Source organism: Acipenser ruthenus, chromosome 41 (genome assembly GCF_902713425.1).
Source record: "Acipenser ruthenus chromosome 41, fAciRut3.2 maternal haplotype, whole genome shotgun sequence".
NCBI lineage: Eukaryota > Metazoa > Chordata > Actinopteri > Acipenseriformes > Acipenseridae > Acipenser > Acipenser ruthenus.
In genome coordinates, this window is record NC_081229.1 from 4,490,977 (window position 1) to 4,502,930 (window position 11,954).

At 41.6% G+C, this 11,954-nt stretch overlaps 1 protein-coding gene across 7 annotated transcripts; it reads left to right on the forward strand.

Moving 5' to 3' along the window:
• The first annotated feature begins 532 nt into the window (after positions 1-532).
• On the forward strand, positions 533-7,635 carry LOC117433966 (gastrula zinc finger protein XlCGF8.2DB-like). 7 transcript variants are annotated; one of them, XM_059010916.1, is made up of 3 exons: positions 533-767; positions 1,225-1,562; positions 2,199-3,645. In XM_059010916.1, exons 2-3 carry the CDS (start codon positions 1,298-1,300, stop codon positions 3,266-3,268), a joined length of 1,335 nt encoding a protein of 444 aa, XP_058866899.1. In that variant the 5' UTR covers positions 533-767; positions 1,225-1,297; the 3' UTR covers positions 3,269-3,645. The 7 variants fall into 7 exon arrangements, with proteins under 7 accessions (XP_058866899.1, XP_058866900.1, XP_058866898.1 ...); XM_059010917.1 differs by having other exon boundaries at positions 1,260-1,562; XM_059010915.1 differs by having other exon boundaries at positions 534-772.
• Positions 7,636-11,954: the final 4,319 nt, after the last annotated feature.

Below are 11,954 nucleotides of genomic sequence, written 5' to 3' on the forward strand. Positions count from 1 at the left end.
TTGTGTTTAATATTGCATTAAGTGCAGCGTGTTTTAAACATAAAATAACAAACTGCATTCATGTATTTTTTTCGATTCAGCAGCCACTGTTCTACGAATATATGAAAGGGATAAATGTATTGTTGTTTCACTGTGTTATTTTTTTTTTTAATTGAGGCCTTTGGTCAGTCGAATATAAATATTTAAAGATGTTTGCGTCTGTTGAAGAAAGTAGTTTATTAAAATGTAAAAGTTACAAAACAAAAAGTTGGTCTGTTTTAATTCTAGTAGTATTTTAATTTGAGTGCATTTTGTGATGTTAATGAATGGGTCAATAAAAAACACCAGCAATAGTTATATACCTCTAATGGAAAGTGACATTTTTTTTAAGTTGAAATTAAACCAGGTTACTGGGACTAGAAAACTCAGAAATGTGTTTCTGTTAACGTCACGTTGGCTCTGGTAGCAAAATGCGACAGTTTCGTCCTTTTATACTCTCTCTCATTGTTCGCTTCTGATTGGTTTACAGGGATCAGACCGACGGGGAGTGCAGGCCAATGAACACTTACACCAGCCAGCGCCGACTCAACCCTCACCCATTGAGGAGCGAGAGTGGGCGGGCTTAATGAGGCGCATTGTGTGTTTTCAGCCTGGAGAAAAGAACAACAACGGAGAAACTGTGTTGTCTGGTTAAGAAATTATTTTATTAAATGCAACTAAAAACTGTTTATATCTCGCATGCTGCTCTGTGACTGAACAGATTCACTGACCGAGGCGCTACATAAGTAGTACGGTAATGTATTTACTGTTGTCTGTATGTAGTGTTGTTGTATCTGATAAATACAAACCTACAAGCACTGTACTGAATTCACGTTGAACTTTGTTAGTCAAAATACATAAACTAGAACCTAAAAAATGTTTATTATCGGTTTTACTTATTGATATGTATCTATTCGCTACTAACGCTAGAACACGACGTACTAATTCACTTTCGAAGCGACGAATATGACATTGAAATGTTTTTTATAACAGAAATCAAGCCTCCAAAATAGTTGTTAGTAGCTTTGCAATGTGTATTACATGAAACAACGACTTATATAGATTAATATTGACTTTAAATTGTGCTTATTTTCTTCCTACCTCGCTAAACCCCTCAAACTGCGCTGTTTATTACGTGTTATTAACTACCGGTCCCCCCAGTGTGGTGTAATGGCTGTAACATGGACTTCTTTCTTTCAAACTCAGGAAGCTTCAGTTGCTCACTGTTTTGTCCACTGCAGAGGCATCGACTCTCCTGTCTACAAAGCCAGATTTGAATATGCAACCTGCTCCTGTCAAAGAGGGGAGTCTAGGGTGGGGTTGTTTCCATACGTCTGTTGAAGAGAGCGAGGAGGTCTCTGATCATTACCCAGAGCCGGTCCACATTAAAGAGGAGGTCATTGACCCTGAACTGGAGCCTGGCCGGATTGCACAAGACGTGAGTGAGCTGGGAGCGATCCGCGTTGTAGAGGACACCACTGAACTGCAATCACCTTCAGAGATACACTGCAAGAGGAAAATGCCTGAAGCTCAAAGACTAACATGTAGGTATTAAAAATAAAGAAATAAATTATATATGTCTGTAGTTGCGATCTAGAGACATAGTAGACTAGCTTTTGGAAACTACATATGCTTTAATTTGCTTGCGTTATTTTTATTTTTTTTGTATTTATTTGACAGGGACAATATACAATTTTTTTTTACCTTTATGTCATAAGATGCATTGCACCCAGATTTAGCTATGAGCTCATTTTCATTGGCAGTCCCTGGACTTACTAATGTTGCTGGTGCTGATAAGACAGGAAAATTGATTGGTTATCACAGCATTAACTGAGGCCAGTTATAATGTTTGAGCTAACAAGAGGGGAGAAAATACATTGTAAAACCTTGGTCAGTACTCCGGTAAAGGGAACCAGTGAGAATATGGGGTAATAAAATGGATTTTAATGCTCAGATAGAGCGTAAGGAAGGCATCACAGGCAACATCAGTACCAATTAGGATGCTTAATTGGGCAGCCACACCTCATTGACATGCATCAGAAAGATCTAAATGTGTTCCTCTTTGCTTAGACACTTCACAACTGAAAGATAACGAATGTGAACCATTTTGCCTGTGATGCCTGACTCGTGGGTGCTGAAAGCTTACTCGGTCTTTTCTCCTCACACGCATGCTTTCAAAGTGACTGTGAACGAAGACGAAACTCATTCCAAACCCTGCCCTCACTGCAAGCTGCCTTTCACTGGAGACCTCAAAAAACACATCCGAGACACGCACCCGGGCCAACCCCCCCCGCGCCCCCACAGCTGTCCTGACTGCGGGAGAGCTTTCCGCTTCTCGGGGGACCTTAAAAAACACGGGCGAATCCACACAGGGGAGACGCCCTATCACTGCTCTGAATGCAGCAAGAGCTTCAGGTACTCCAACGCCCTCAAAAGACACCAGCGCATTCACTCAGGAGAAGCCCCTTACCGGTGCCCCGCATGTGGGGAGCGATTCAGACAACCGGGGGATCTTAAATCTCACCAGCGGATTCACACAGGAGAGAGGCCGTATCACTGCAGTGAATGCGATAAGAGTTTCAAACAGCCGGGACACCTTCAACAACACCGGAGACTTCACAGAGACGCGACCCCCTTTCGGTGCCCCGACTGTGGGAAGAGTTTTAAGCAGCCCGGCGCTTTGCAATCTCACCTGGTCGTTCACACAGGGGGAAAACCGTATCGCTGCTCTGAATGCGGGAAGAGTTTTCGAAGATCTGCGGCCCTGAAGTTCCACCAAAGACTTCACAAGGGAGATTCCATTCACACCTGCCCTGAGTGTGGGAAGAGTTTCAAGCAGGCGGAGTATTTAGTCAAGCACCGTCGAATCCACACTGCCGACACCTTGTATCAATGTCCTGAATGCCAGAGAGGCTTCGTTCGGCTGGATCACCTCAGAAGCCACCAGCGAATTCACACAGGAGAGACTCCGTATCACTGCGCGGATTGTGGCAAGAGTTTCAAGCAGTCTGGGGACCTGAAAAAACACTGTCGCGTTCACACAGGAGAGAAACCGTATCAGTGCAATGAATGTGGCAAGAGTTTCAAGCAGTCGGGGGCTCTGAAATTACACCGGCGGATTCATGAAGAAGAGGCCTCGTATATTTGTAGTCAATGCGGGAAATGTTTCAAGCAAGTGGAGTATCTTAAGAGACACTGGAGGCTTCATACTGCACCAAAAGACAGCCCTGGAGATGCAACAGGAAGTTAAGGAAGAGTGCTGAAAAAGATCTCCTGTCATGGTTTAATAAAACTTTAAAAATCAAGTTTTTTTATGTTAACATTTTAAATAGGTGCCAATTGGCAACCAATTTCCTATATGAATAGCAGGCAATTGAGAGCAATGTATTAAAAAAAACTAAAAAATGTGAGTCTTGTGTACTGTGTGTACACGGGCGCTGGAACTAGGGGTGCTGGGGGTGCGCTACCATGGTTTTGCATGGCTTCTATCATATACAGGGGTTACAGTTTTGTTCAATGGCTTTCAGCACTCCCACTATAAAAATGGTTCCAGCGCCACTGCAATAAAGAAAGTCACCGCCTGTCCAGCGAGTCAGAAAATACCAGTGCAGTTGGACCAGTGGCTCCCTAGATACATTGGAATTATAGACCCATTGTGATATAAATTACCTGTGTTTCCTTCGAAAGATAAGTGATTCTTTAGATATATATGTAAAACTCGAAATAGGACACAACTACTGTGGTGCGTGTCCTATTTAAGAAAGTGAGCGGTCTATTTCATAAACAGATTCAGTGCTTGAATGAAGGCCTTGTGGCTGTGTACTGTATGCTGGGCCTCAGGACTGGATATGTACATGCTGTGTGAGGAGAATTCAAATACATTTGCTGTACTGTGTAATATTTTGCTTCATGGTATTGTATGTGTGTCCAGATATGGCATGTTAAGATCATGCATTTTTAAGGTCAGGGTTTTGTCTTGCTGTTTGGGATGGATCTATAGTCTTCTCCATTACCTGTGTTGTCCAGCCAACCTCTTCACTGCCACACAAAGGTTATTATTATTATTTGTTTATTTAGCAGACGCCTTTATCCAAGGCGACTTACAGAGACTAGGGTGTGTGAACTATGCATCAGCTGCAGAGTCACTTACAATTACGTCTCACCCGAAAGACGGAGCACAGGGCAGGAAACAATGACTGCATCTGAACTCTCTAAAATCACAACATTTGATTAATTACAATAACAGTCACTTTGAGTGATTGTAGGTATCATAAAAAGGAACAGTACAAAAAAAATACTTAATGCCAAGGTGTTTTTTGCGATACCTTTCTCTTCTTCAGGTAAGAATTGGTACTGGAGGTAAATATACTGTCAATTCAGCCTCAAATTACAAACTCAGACGGTTGTCACCGTTACCTGCTACACGTGCAGTAGTCTGACATGCGCTAGATGGCGAGAATAATCTACTGTTACTGTAAAGACTTGAGATCGCCATTTTAAAACCAAGATTGATTGATACCGAGATGCAGAAGGGGCGGGTTTAAAAAACACACATTGTTCCGGAAGGAGAGAGAGGACAGCAGCTAAACAAAGTGGTGCTACACGTTTTGTTTCGAAATCTCCAAATGATGAGATTTAATGTTATTAAACTCAGTAGTGTATATACATTAGTGTAGGAAGCCTGGAGTGCAGGATACACGGAATACACAAAGGCTCTCTGCTGAAACGCGTATACAAGGAATCTTGCAGCGGTGCGAAGGTAATGCCGTGCATTAGCCATGTTTTATTATTGAGTATAAATCGTTAACATTCTGTCAATACATTTATATGACATACTGTTTACAGCAAAATGCTTTGTTGTAGTTTGAACTAGAATATAAATAGGTCGCTAATTTTTTTTGTTTTTGTTTACACAAACCAAACGAACTCTTATCAAAAAGGCGAATGCAGTCAGGTCCGCACTTTATTGTGAAGATTACATCGTCGCTTAGGGATATATATATATATATATATATATATATATATATATAATATATAAAATATTACTTTCCTGTTCATTTTATGTTGTTTGCAATTAGTTTGTTTTGCTTCTGATTGCAATGACAGTACTCAAATAGTTTTTTTTATTATTATTTTTTGCAATTACTCAAATATTGTGCTTTCTTTTATTTGATAGCAGATAAGACAAGTTTCACTTATTTGGAATGAGACGCACATATTTTTTTTATTAACTCTGCTGTCTCAATGTTAGCATTCTCGCTGCAGAATGAAAGGACATGATCGTGTATTGTAACGGCGTTTCACAAATCCGACTCCTGATTGCCTCAGATTATTGCCGGCGAAACAAAAATAAATTCACTTAATAAATCATGCAATCAAGCAGATGAAATGACATCTCTTTACATGAGGGTTAGTCTTCCACGAGTCCTGCACCCAGTCCAGGGTTTCACAACTCCCCTTGTTTCGGTGGGTTATTGAAATCAGCAGGTGCCAGGAGTTTGAACAGCCAGCCCCTCCTGCTAAATCTGCTCTGAACCGATCACACTTGAATAAGTCTCACCTGTGAGTCTGTAGGTTGACTGTTAGGAGTTGTTCATGAAGCTATGCTGGACTGGGTGCAGGGCTAGCATGAGTTTCTAACTCTACATATTATGAAAATATGTCACAAATTCATTGGAAGATTTGTGCAATGCAACAAATAAATTCAGCTTAAAGGGTACATGAGGGCCTTTTTATTTTATTGTGTTACATGTACCCATGTGTTGCTACAGCTGTTTATGTAAGATGTGTGTATTGTTTAAAAAAAAAAAATTGTTAACATTTTGCCCACTTTTTTAAACTTTTAAATTGCATTCCCTGCCTCAGGATGGCTTCCCTTGTACCGGCATGGACACATCAGAACTACATTTCCCATCATCCTCCTGCTCATGTACCCGCATGGACACCCCAGAACTACATTTCCCATCATCCTCCTGCTCGATGAGCAAGAGGATGGTGGGAAATGTAGTTCTGAGCGGTTCATGCGGGTACATGGGAAGCCATCTTGAGGCAGGGAATGCAATTTAAAAGTTTAAAAAAGTGGGCAAAATAAAAAAAAAATGCACACACCTTACGTAAACAGTTGCAGCAACACATGGGAACATGTAACACAATAAAATAAAAAGGTCCTTATGTACCCTTTTAATAACGCTCTTGTTTTCTGACAGGCGCTGTAAAGGTACAAAGGATGGAGCCTGACCAGATTGCTGAAGATGTCAGTGAGCGAGGATCTGCCCAGAGGGTAGAAAAGTGTGCAGAACTGGGATCTAACCACAGTACAGAGGACTCTGACAAGGGTGCAAAGGACACTGCTGAGCACAACGAACAGAAAAGCAACGACCAGCAAGCTGTCCGTTTTAAAGAAGAAGTCATTGACCAGGAACTGGAGCCTGCTAAAATAAAAGAGACAAAAAACACCAACAAAAAGGCATCCAAAGAAAGCCCCTCGAGCGACACCCTGTACATCTGCACTGAATGTGGGAAGAGTTTCAACCAGCTGCAGACCCTGAAAAGACACATCCGCACCCACGCTGCCCACACGTCCTATCAGTGCTCAGAGTGCGACCAGAGCTTCAGCCAGCTGGTGAAGTTCAATGCCCACATGCGCTCTCACACGGGAGAACTGCCCTATTACTGCGGAGACTGTGGGAAGGGGTTCAAAAACTTGGGGAACCTGAAATCCCACCAGCGCACGCACACGGGCGAGATGCCCTATCACTGCACGGAATGCGGGAAGAGGTTCAAAAACACAGGCAACCTGCGCTCCCACCTGCGAATCCACACCGGAGAGAAACCGTACCACTGCTCCGAGTGCGGCAAGAACTTCAAAAACCTGGGGAACTTTAAGACCCACCAGTACATTCACACAGGAGAGTCTCCTTTCCACTGCTCCGACTGCGGGAAGAGTTTCAAACACCTGGGCAATCTGAAAACGCACCAGCGCGTTCACACAGGAGAGAAGCCGTATCACTGCACGGAGTGCGACAGGAGCTTCAAGCAGTCCGGAGACCTCAAGGCTCACGTGCGCATTCACACGGGGGAGACCCCCTTCAGCTGCAGCGAGTGCGGGAAGAGTTTCAATCGGGTGGTGACCCTCAAAGCCCACCAGAGGATTCACACCGGAGAGAGGCCATATCTGTGCTCCGAATGTGGGAAGAGTTTCAAAGAGTCGGGGGCTCTGACCAAACACCAGCGCATTCACAGATGAGGTGTTCACTGTGTCGAATGTGGACGTTGCTGTGGCTCAAAATAAGTTTTGAACTGGCCTTTGCTGGTGGGCATTTGTTACCTGTGTTTCAAACTTGCTTACTACTGTGCAGCTATGGCCAAAAGTTTGGCATCACCCTATAGAATTAACTAACGTTGCTTCATAAAGTTGAATGAAACCTGCTGAATAATGTTACTTTAACAGATTGAATTACGTACAGCTTTGTAGTTTTCCATATACTTAGCAAAATTGAAAAATGTGACATCGAAATCTAACATGAAATACTGTACTACTATTATGGCTTCCGGTAGATTTTTGTGATTCTTTTTTGTTTCTTTGCTTACATTTTGTTAAATAAAATATATAAATTATGTTCATATAGGTTTTTTTTATTATTATTATTATTATTATTATTTAATTCTCTCTTAATCCTAAAATTCTAGATGATGCACACTGTTTGGCCATAGCTATACATGTTATCCCTGATTATAACTAGGGCTTGAATTTGTGAACATTTTCAGGAGTGCCCAAAATACCATGATAATTCACTCTGCTATTTAGGGATAACAAAATATTTTGTAAGTAAGCCAAGGGCCTGCCCACAAGCACCAGGAAGCAGCAGAATACTTATTCTGGGTCACTGTAGAACTGAAGTGAAAAATGACATGTGCCAATCCCGATGTGAACAGAATATATACTGTATAACAATTGCAGGAAGGTTTACCAAAAGTGACAAAACAAGAACTAGGTAACAAAATGCTTTTAAATCCTGATTGAAACTGTTGGCAGTGTCACACTAGACATAGTTGTATATGCAGATTGCTCAACAGATAATTGCACTCAGAACAAATGTACTAACTTCTTATTGAGAAATGTAAAGGTTGACCCTACAGTACAGATAGTAGAATGTCTTTGTAGATACTCTAGTACTACATCATTTTTCCAGTATTTCTAATTGGCACAATTTTACAATAGAAGACCACTGCATTAAAACAGTTGTCTAGTTCCCTTAAGAGGAAATGACCTTTGTGTCATCTGTTTTGTCAAAAGTCCCTTTATTAAAAGCATCTGAATTGTTTCATAATCATTTGAAACCGCAAGATCCTTTCTTCTGATAGGAAGTAGCTATAATCTCATTGTAATTTTTGACAGTTTTTAAAAAAACATGCTAAATAAATACACACAAAGGGGGTGATTTAAGGTAAAACGCAAGTAGACTAATGTTTCAGCTGGTGCCTTGTTCAGTGTGCAACTGCAGCTCGGATTTTAGATCATTTTTCATCACTGGTTAATTCCCCTGGATTGCATCAACCTCTTATCCTGGAGTTAAGTGGTTCCCTTGTATTGTAAAATCCTCTAAAAAAAATGTCCAATTAATCCCAAATCAACGCCTAAGCTTTCAATATCCACCTACTTGAGGTTTGTAGTTTCAGAACCTCGTTCTTGTGTTGCCTCCCGTGTAATCCACACTGCATGTGCAATGTGTAACTGGTTTTCAGACGTGTTTATGTATGTAGTGGAATAACAGATGTAGTACAGGTGTTTATAACATAGAAATATGGCCTTCGTGCAACTTCTACTGAGTTTAACTGGATATTCTTTGTTCGGGGTGCATACAGTTTTTAAAATATGTTTTTACATAGTGTCACGACCTCGAGAGGTGGCGGGAATCTCGGAGGACCCCGGTGATGGACAGGTGGTGAGGACGCTGATTGGGCGAGGGGAAAGGCTGCCAAGAGATCTCCTCCAACCGGATCTGAGAAACGAGTGGGGGCGGGCCAGCATATAAGAGTGGCGGGAATGCCGCGAGGAAGGGGGAGAGGGAGACGACAAGCGAACGGACGAGTAAGAATAGAGAGGAAGAGAGAGAACCACCACTATCCACGGTTAATACGGCCAGCCAAGTGATGGCCCTGACCGCTGTTGTGCCATTACCCCACTTGGGAACCTGATGGAAGGAAGGAAGAGGGGGCGAGCCACAGGAGCGACTGTGAGAAGGAGAAGGGAAGCCTAGTGATGAGCCGGAGGAGCTGCATCAAGAGACCAGTGTGTGTGTGTGTGTTCAACCCCTCCCCCCATACTTCTGCCTATCCTGTGCTCTTTCACCCCTCTGTCCTTTATTCTAAATATATACTGGCTGACCTCACCCGTTCATTACAATCACTGCCTCCGCCTGAGTGCATAAGGCCGGAACCCGAAAACGTTACAATATTTAAGATGTTGTTACCACCTCACAAGCCCAACTTTAAAATATGTGATAGAAGGTAGAGTATGCAAAAACGAAATGATCGGTGTATGTTAATCATTAAAGAATACAGAGCTTATAATGTGTGATTTCTTTTTTCCCTTAAAGTGATTGAAGCTAACAAAATAATTAAATAACTCTTACATGTTGTGTTCGTTATAAAAGTCTCCAATGTTCAGTTTTGGAAGGAACATGTTCTAGTAAACCTGATGACACGCAGTACTACACTTTGGAGAAATCTCTGTTTGCAAACCGTGCTTTCAGGTAGTGTTGCACTTCCTTGGTCACGTCTTTCCCCTGTGTTGAGGAGCTGCTCCTCAGTAATATAAAGACATGCTGGCTGATCTAGACTACAATGCGTATCTCTATGACAGGAAAAACAGAAGAGCAGCACAAGAAGTCTTACAGCTGGTTTCAATGATCCCGATTAGTACAAATCTGAGATTACCTTAACATGAGGGAGTCCAAGATATTAGTGCTAATATACAGCCAGGAGTTTAGCATCATCACCCTATAGGAGTAACTGATTTTGCTTCATAAAGGCGAATGAAAGGTTCAGGTTAAGGCAGGTTACTGGATGAAAGCAGCTGGTCGGTTGATGACAGGAAGGAACGCGGGTCTGTGTGACAGGGCATGCCGTGGCTCTGGTTCCTCCTCGCATGCATAAATAAACTGCAGCTACATGTTTTACACGACTCCCAAGAAATATCAGCCGACATTTCATTAAAGGAGCAATGCGACGGAACCAGAAGCCACACTGGGAACTATTGTATCCGACACCGTCAGAGAGAGAAGCAACCCTTTGAGCTCAGGAGAGCGAAACTAACAATAAACAGTAATCATCTGAGGACCTGGTGATTTATGCAAACAGTCACCATGCGGTGTGCCAGTGATTCAGTCACATCAAGAGGACTAAATCCTGCAAATCTGTACTTACTTAATCCTGATTGCATCGTACCAAACAGATGATCCCAGTAATTGGTTTAACTGATCGGAACAAATAATTAGACCGATAATGGGTGCTAACCTACAGCGATGGACGAACGTTTTGCATTACCCTGTAGAATTAACATTTCATATAGTGAAATGAAACCTGCTGAATAATGTTACTTTACTATATTAAATTATGTACCGCTTTGTAGTTTTCCATAACAAAAATGTGACATTTCGAAATCTAACTTGATACAATTATGGCTTCCGGTAGACTTTTGTGATATCATGTTGTAGTTTCTTTGATTACATGATGTTAAATAAAAGATCTACATTTTTTTTTTTTTTTTTTTTTTGTAAATACAGATGAGGACATCCTCATGAACAAACTACACCTAGCGACAAGAGTTATGACTTCCTTTTTGGGGAAACACAGATTTAGATGTTTCACATGAACATGCTAGAACTGGGAAAAGTCATTAACATTGCAAAAGATAAGGATCTCATGACCGGAATGATTACATTTATATGGACAGAGCAACACGGAATTCTGCTTGAAAAGTTCCAAATTCAGCTAGAAAGTAACACGTTGTTCTCAAACTCCAAATGCCCAAGGGTGCCGCTGCAGATGATATAGGGGGAAAAAGTGGACAGCCTGAGAGACTAAGGACCTTGGGGAGAGACAGGCCATCTGATTAGAATCAGTCCATTCAATGAGACGTTATCAAGCCAAACCATCAGTTAGAAATGGGACAGTAGCTACCTGCTAGGCTCCTAACCCTAAATCTACCCTCTGCCCCTAAACCTAATGTCTACAACAAACCTAATATCTACTCCTTAAACTAACTGTGTCACTATTTAAAGTAACTGTTACTATTATTTCAACACCGCATGTTTAGCGCCCTCTAGCGGCTACTACATCCGACGTCTATTAAAGCGCTTGATCCGGACCCACTCTACCTGTGTGAATCCACTTACAATCTCCCACTCGTGAGCAATTTAACACAAGGAAGGTAACCCCTGACAATGTTTAGTATAAACTTCTTCCATACATTGCAATTGTTATATACAGAATACTGCTAAGGGGAAACATTTGCGACCTCAGTTTGTTTTTGTTTCTGTTTTGACCAATCATATGATCGGGGACGGTTTTTCAAAACGGTGGTAATCGGATTTTCGCGTTTGATCTGGATTATATTGTGCAATTGGGTTTTTCAAAACATCAAAAAATGCGATGGGGATTACTGTGATCAGGATTTAGTTTTAGTAATCCGATCGCACTTTTAATCACAATTAAATGTTGCAATTGGGTTTTTCAGAATTTAAACAGGAGATCTGGATTATTTAACCGGCCCCTGGTGAAAATGCATTAACCAGTTTTTCCTCTCCTTGTGCTACGTCTTTGGGGTGAATGTTGTAAGTGTCTCTGCAGCTGATGCATAGTTCACACACCCTAGTCTCTGTAAATCGCCTTGGATAAAGGTATATGCTAAATAAATAAATAAATAATAATAA

Coding starts and splice junctions, on each gene's coding strand:
- LOC117433966 (XM_059010916.1), top strand. CDS start 1,298: ATGCAACCTGCTCCTGTCAAAGAGGGGAGTCTAGGGTGGGGTTGTTTC. Junction 1,563..2,198: donor TGAAGCTCAAAGACTAACAT/GTAGGTATTAAA, acceptor ATGCTTTCAAAG/TGACTGTGAACGAAGACGAA.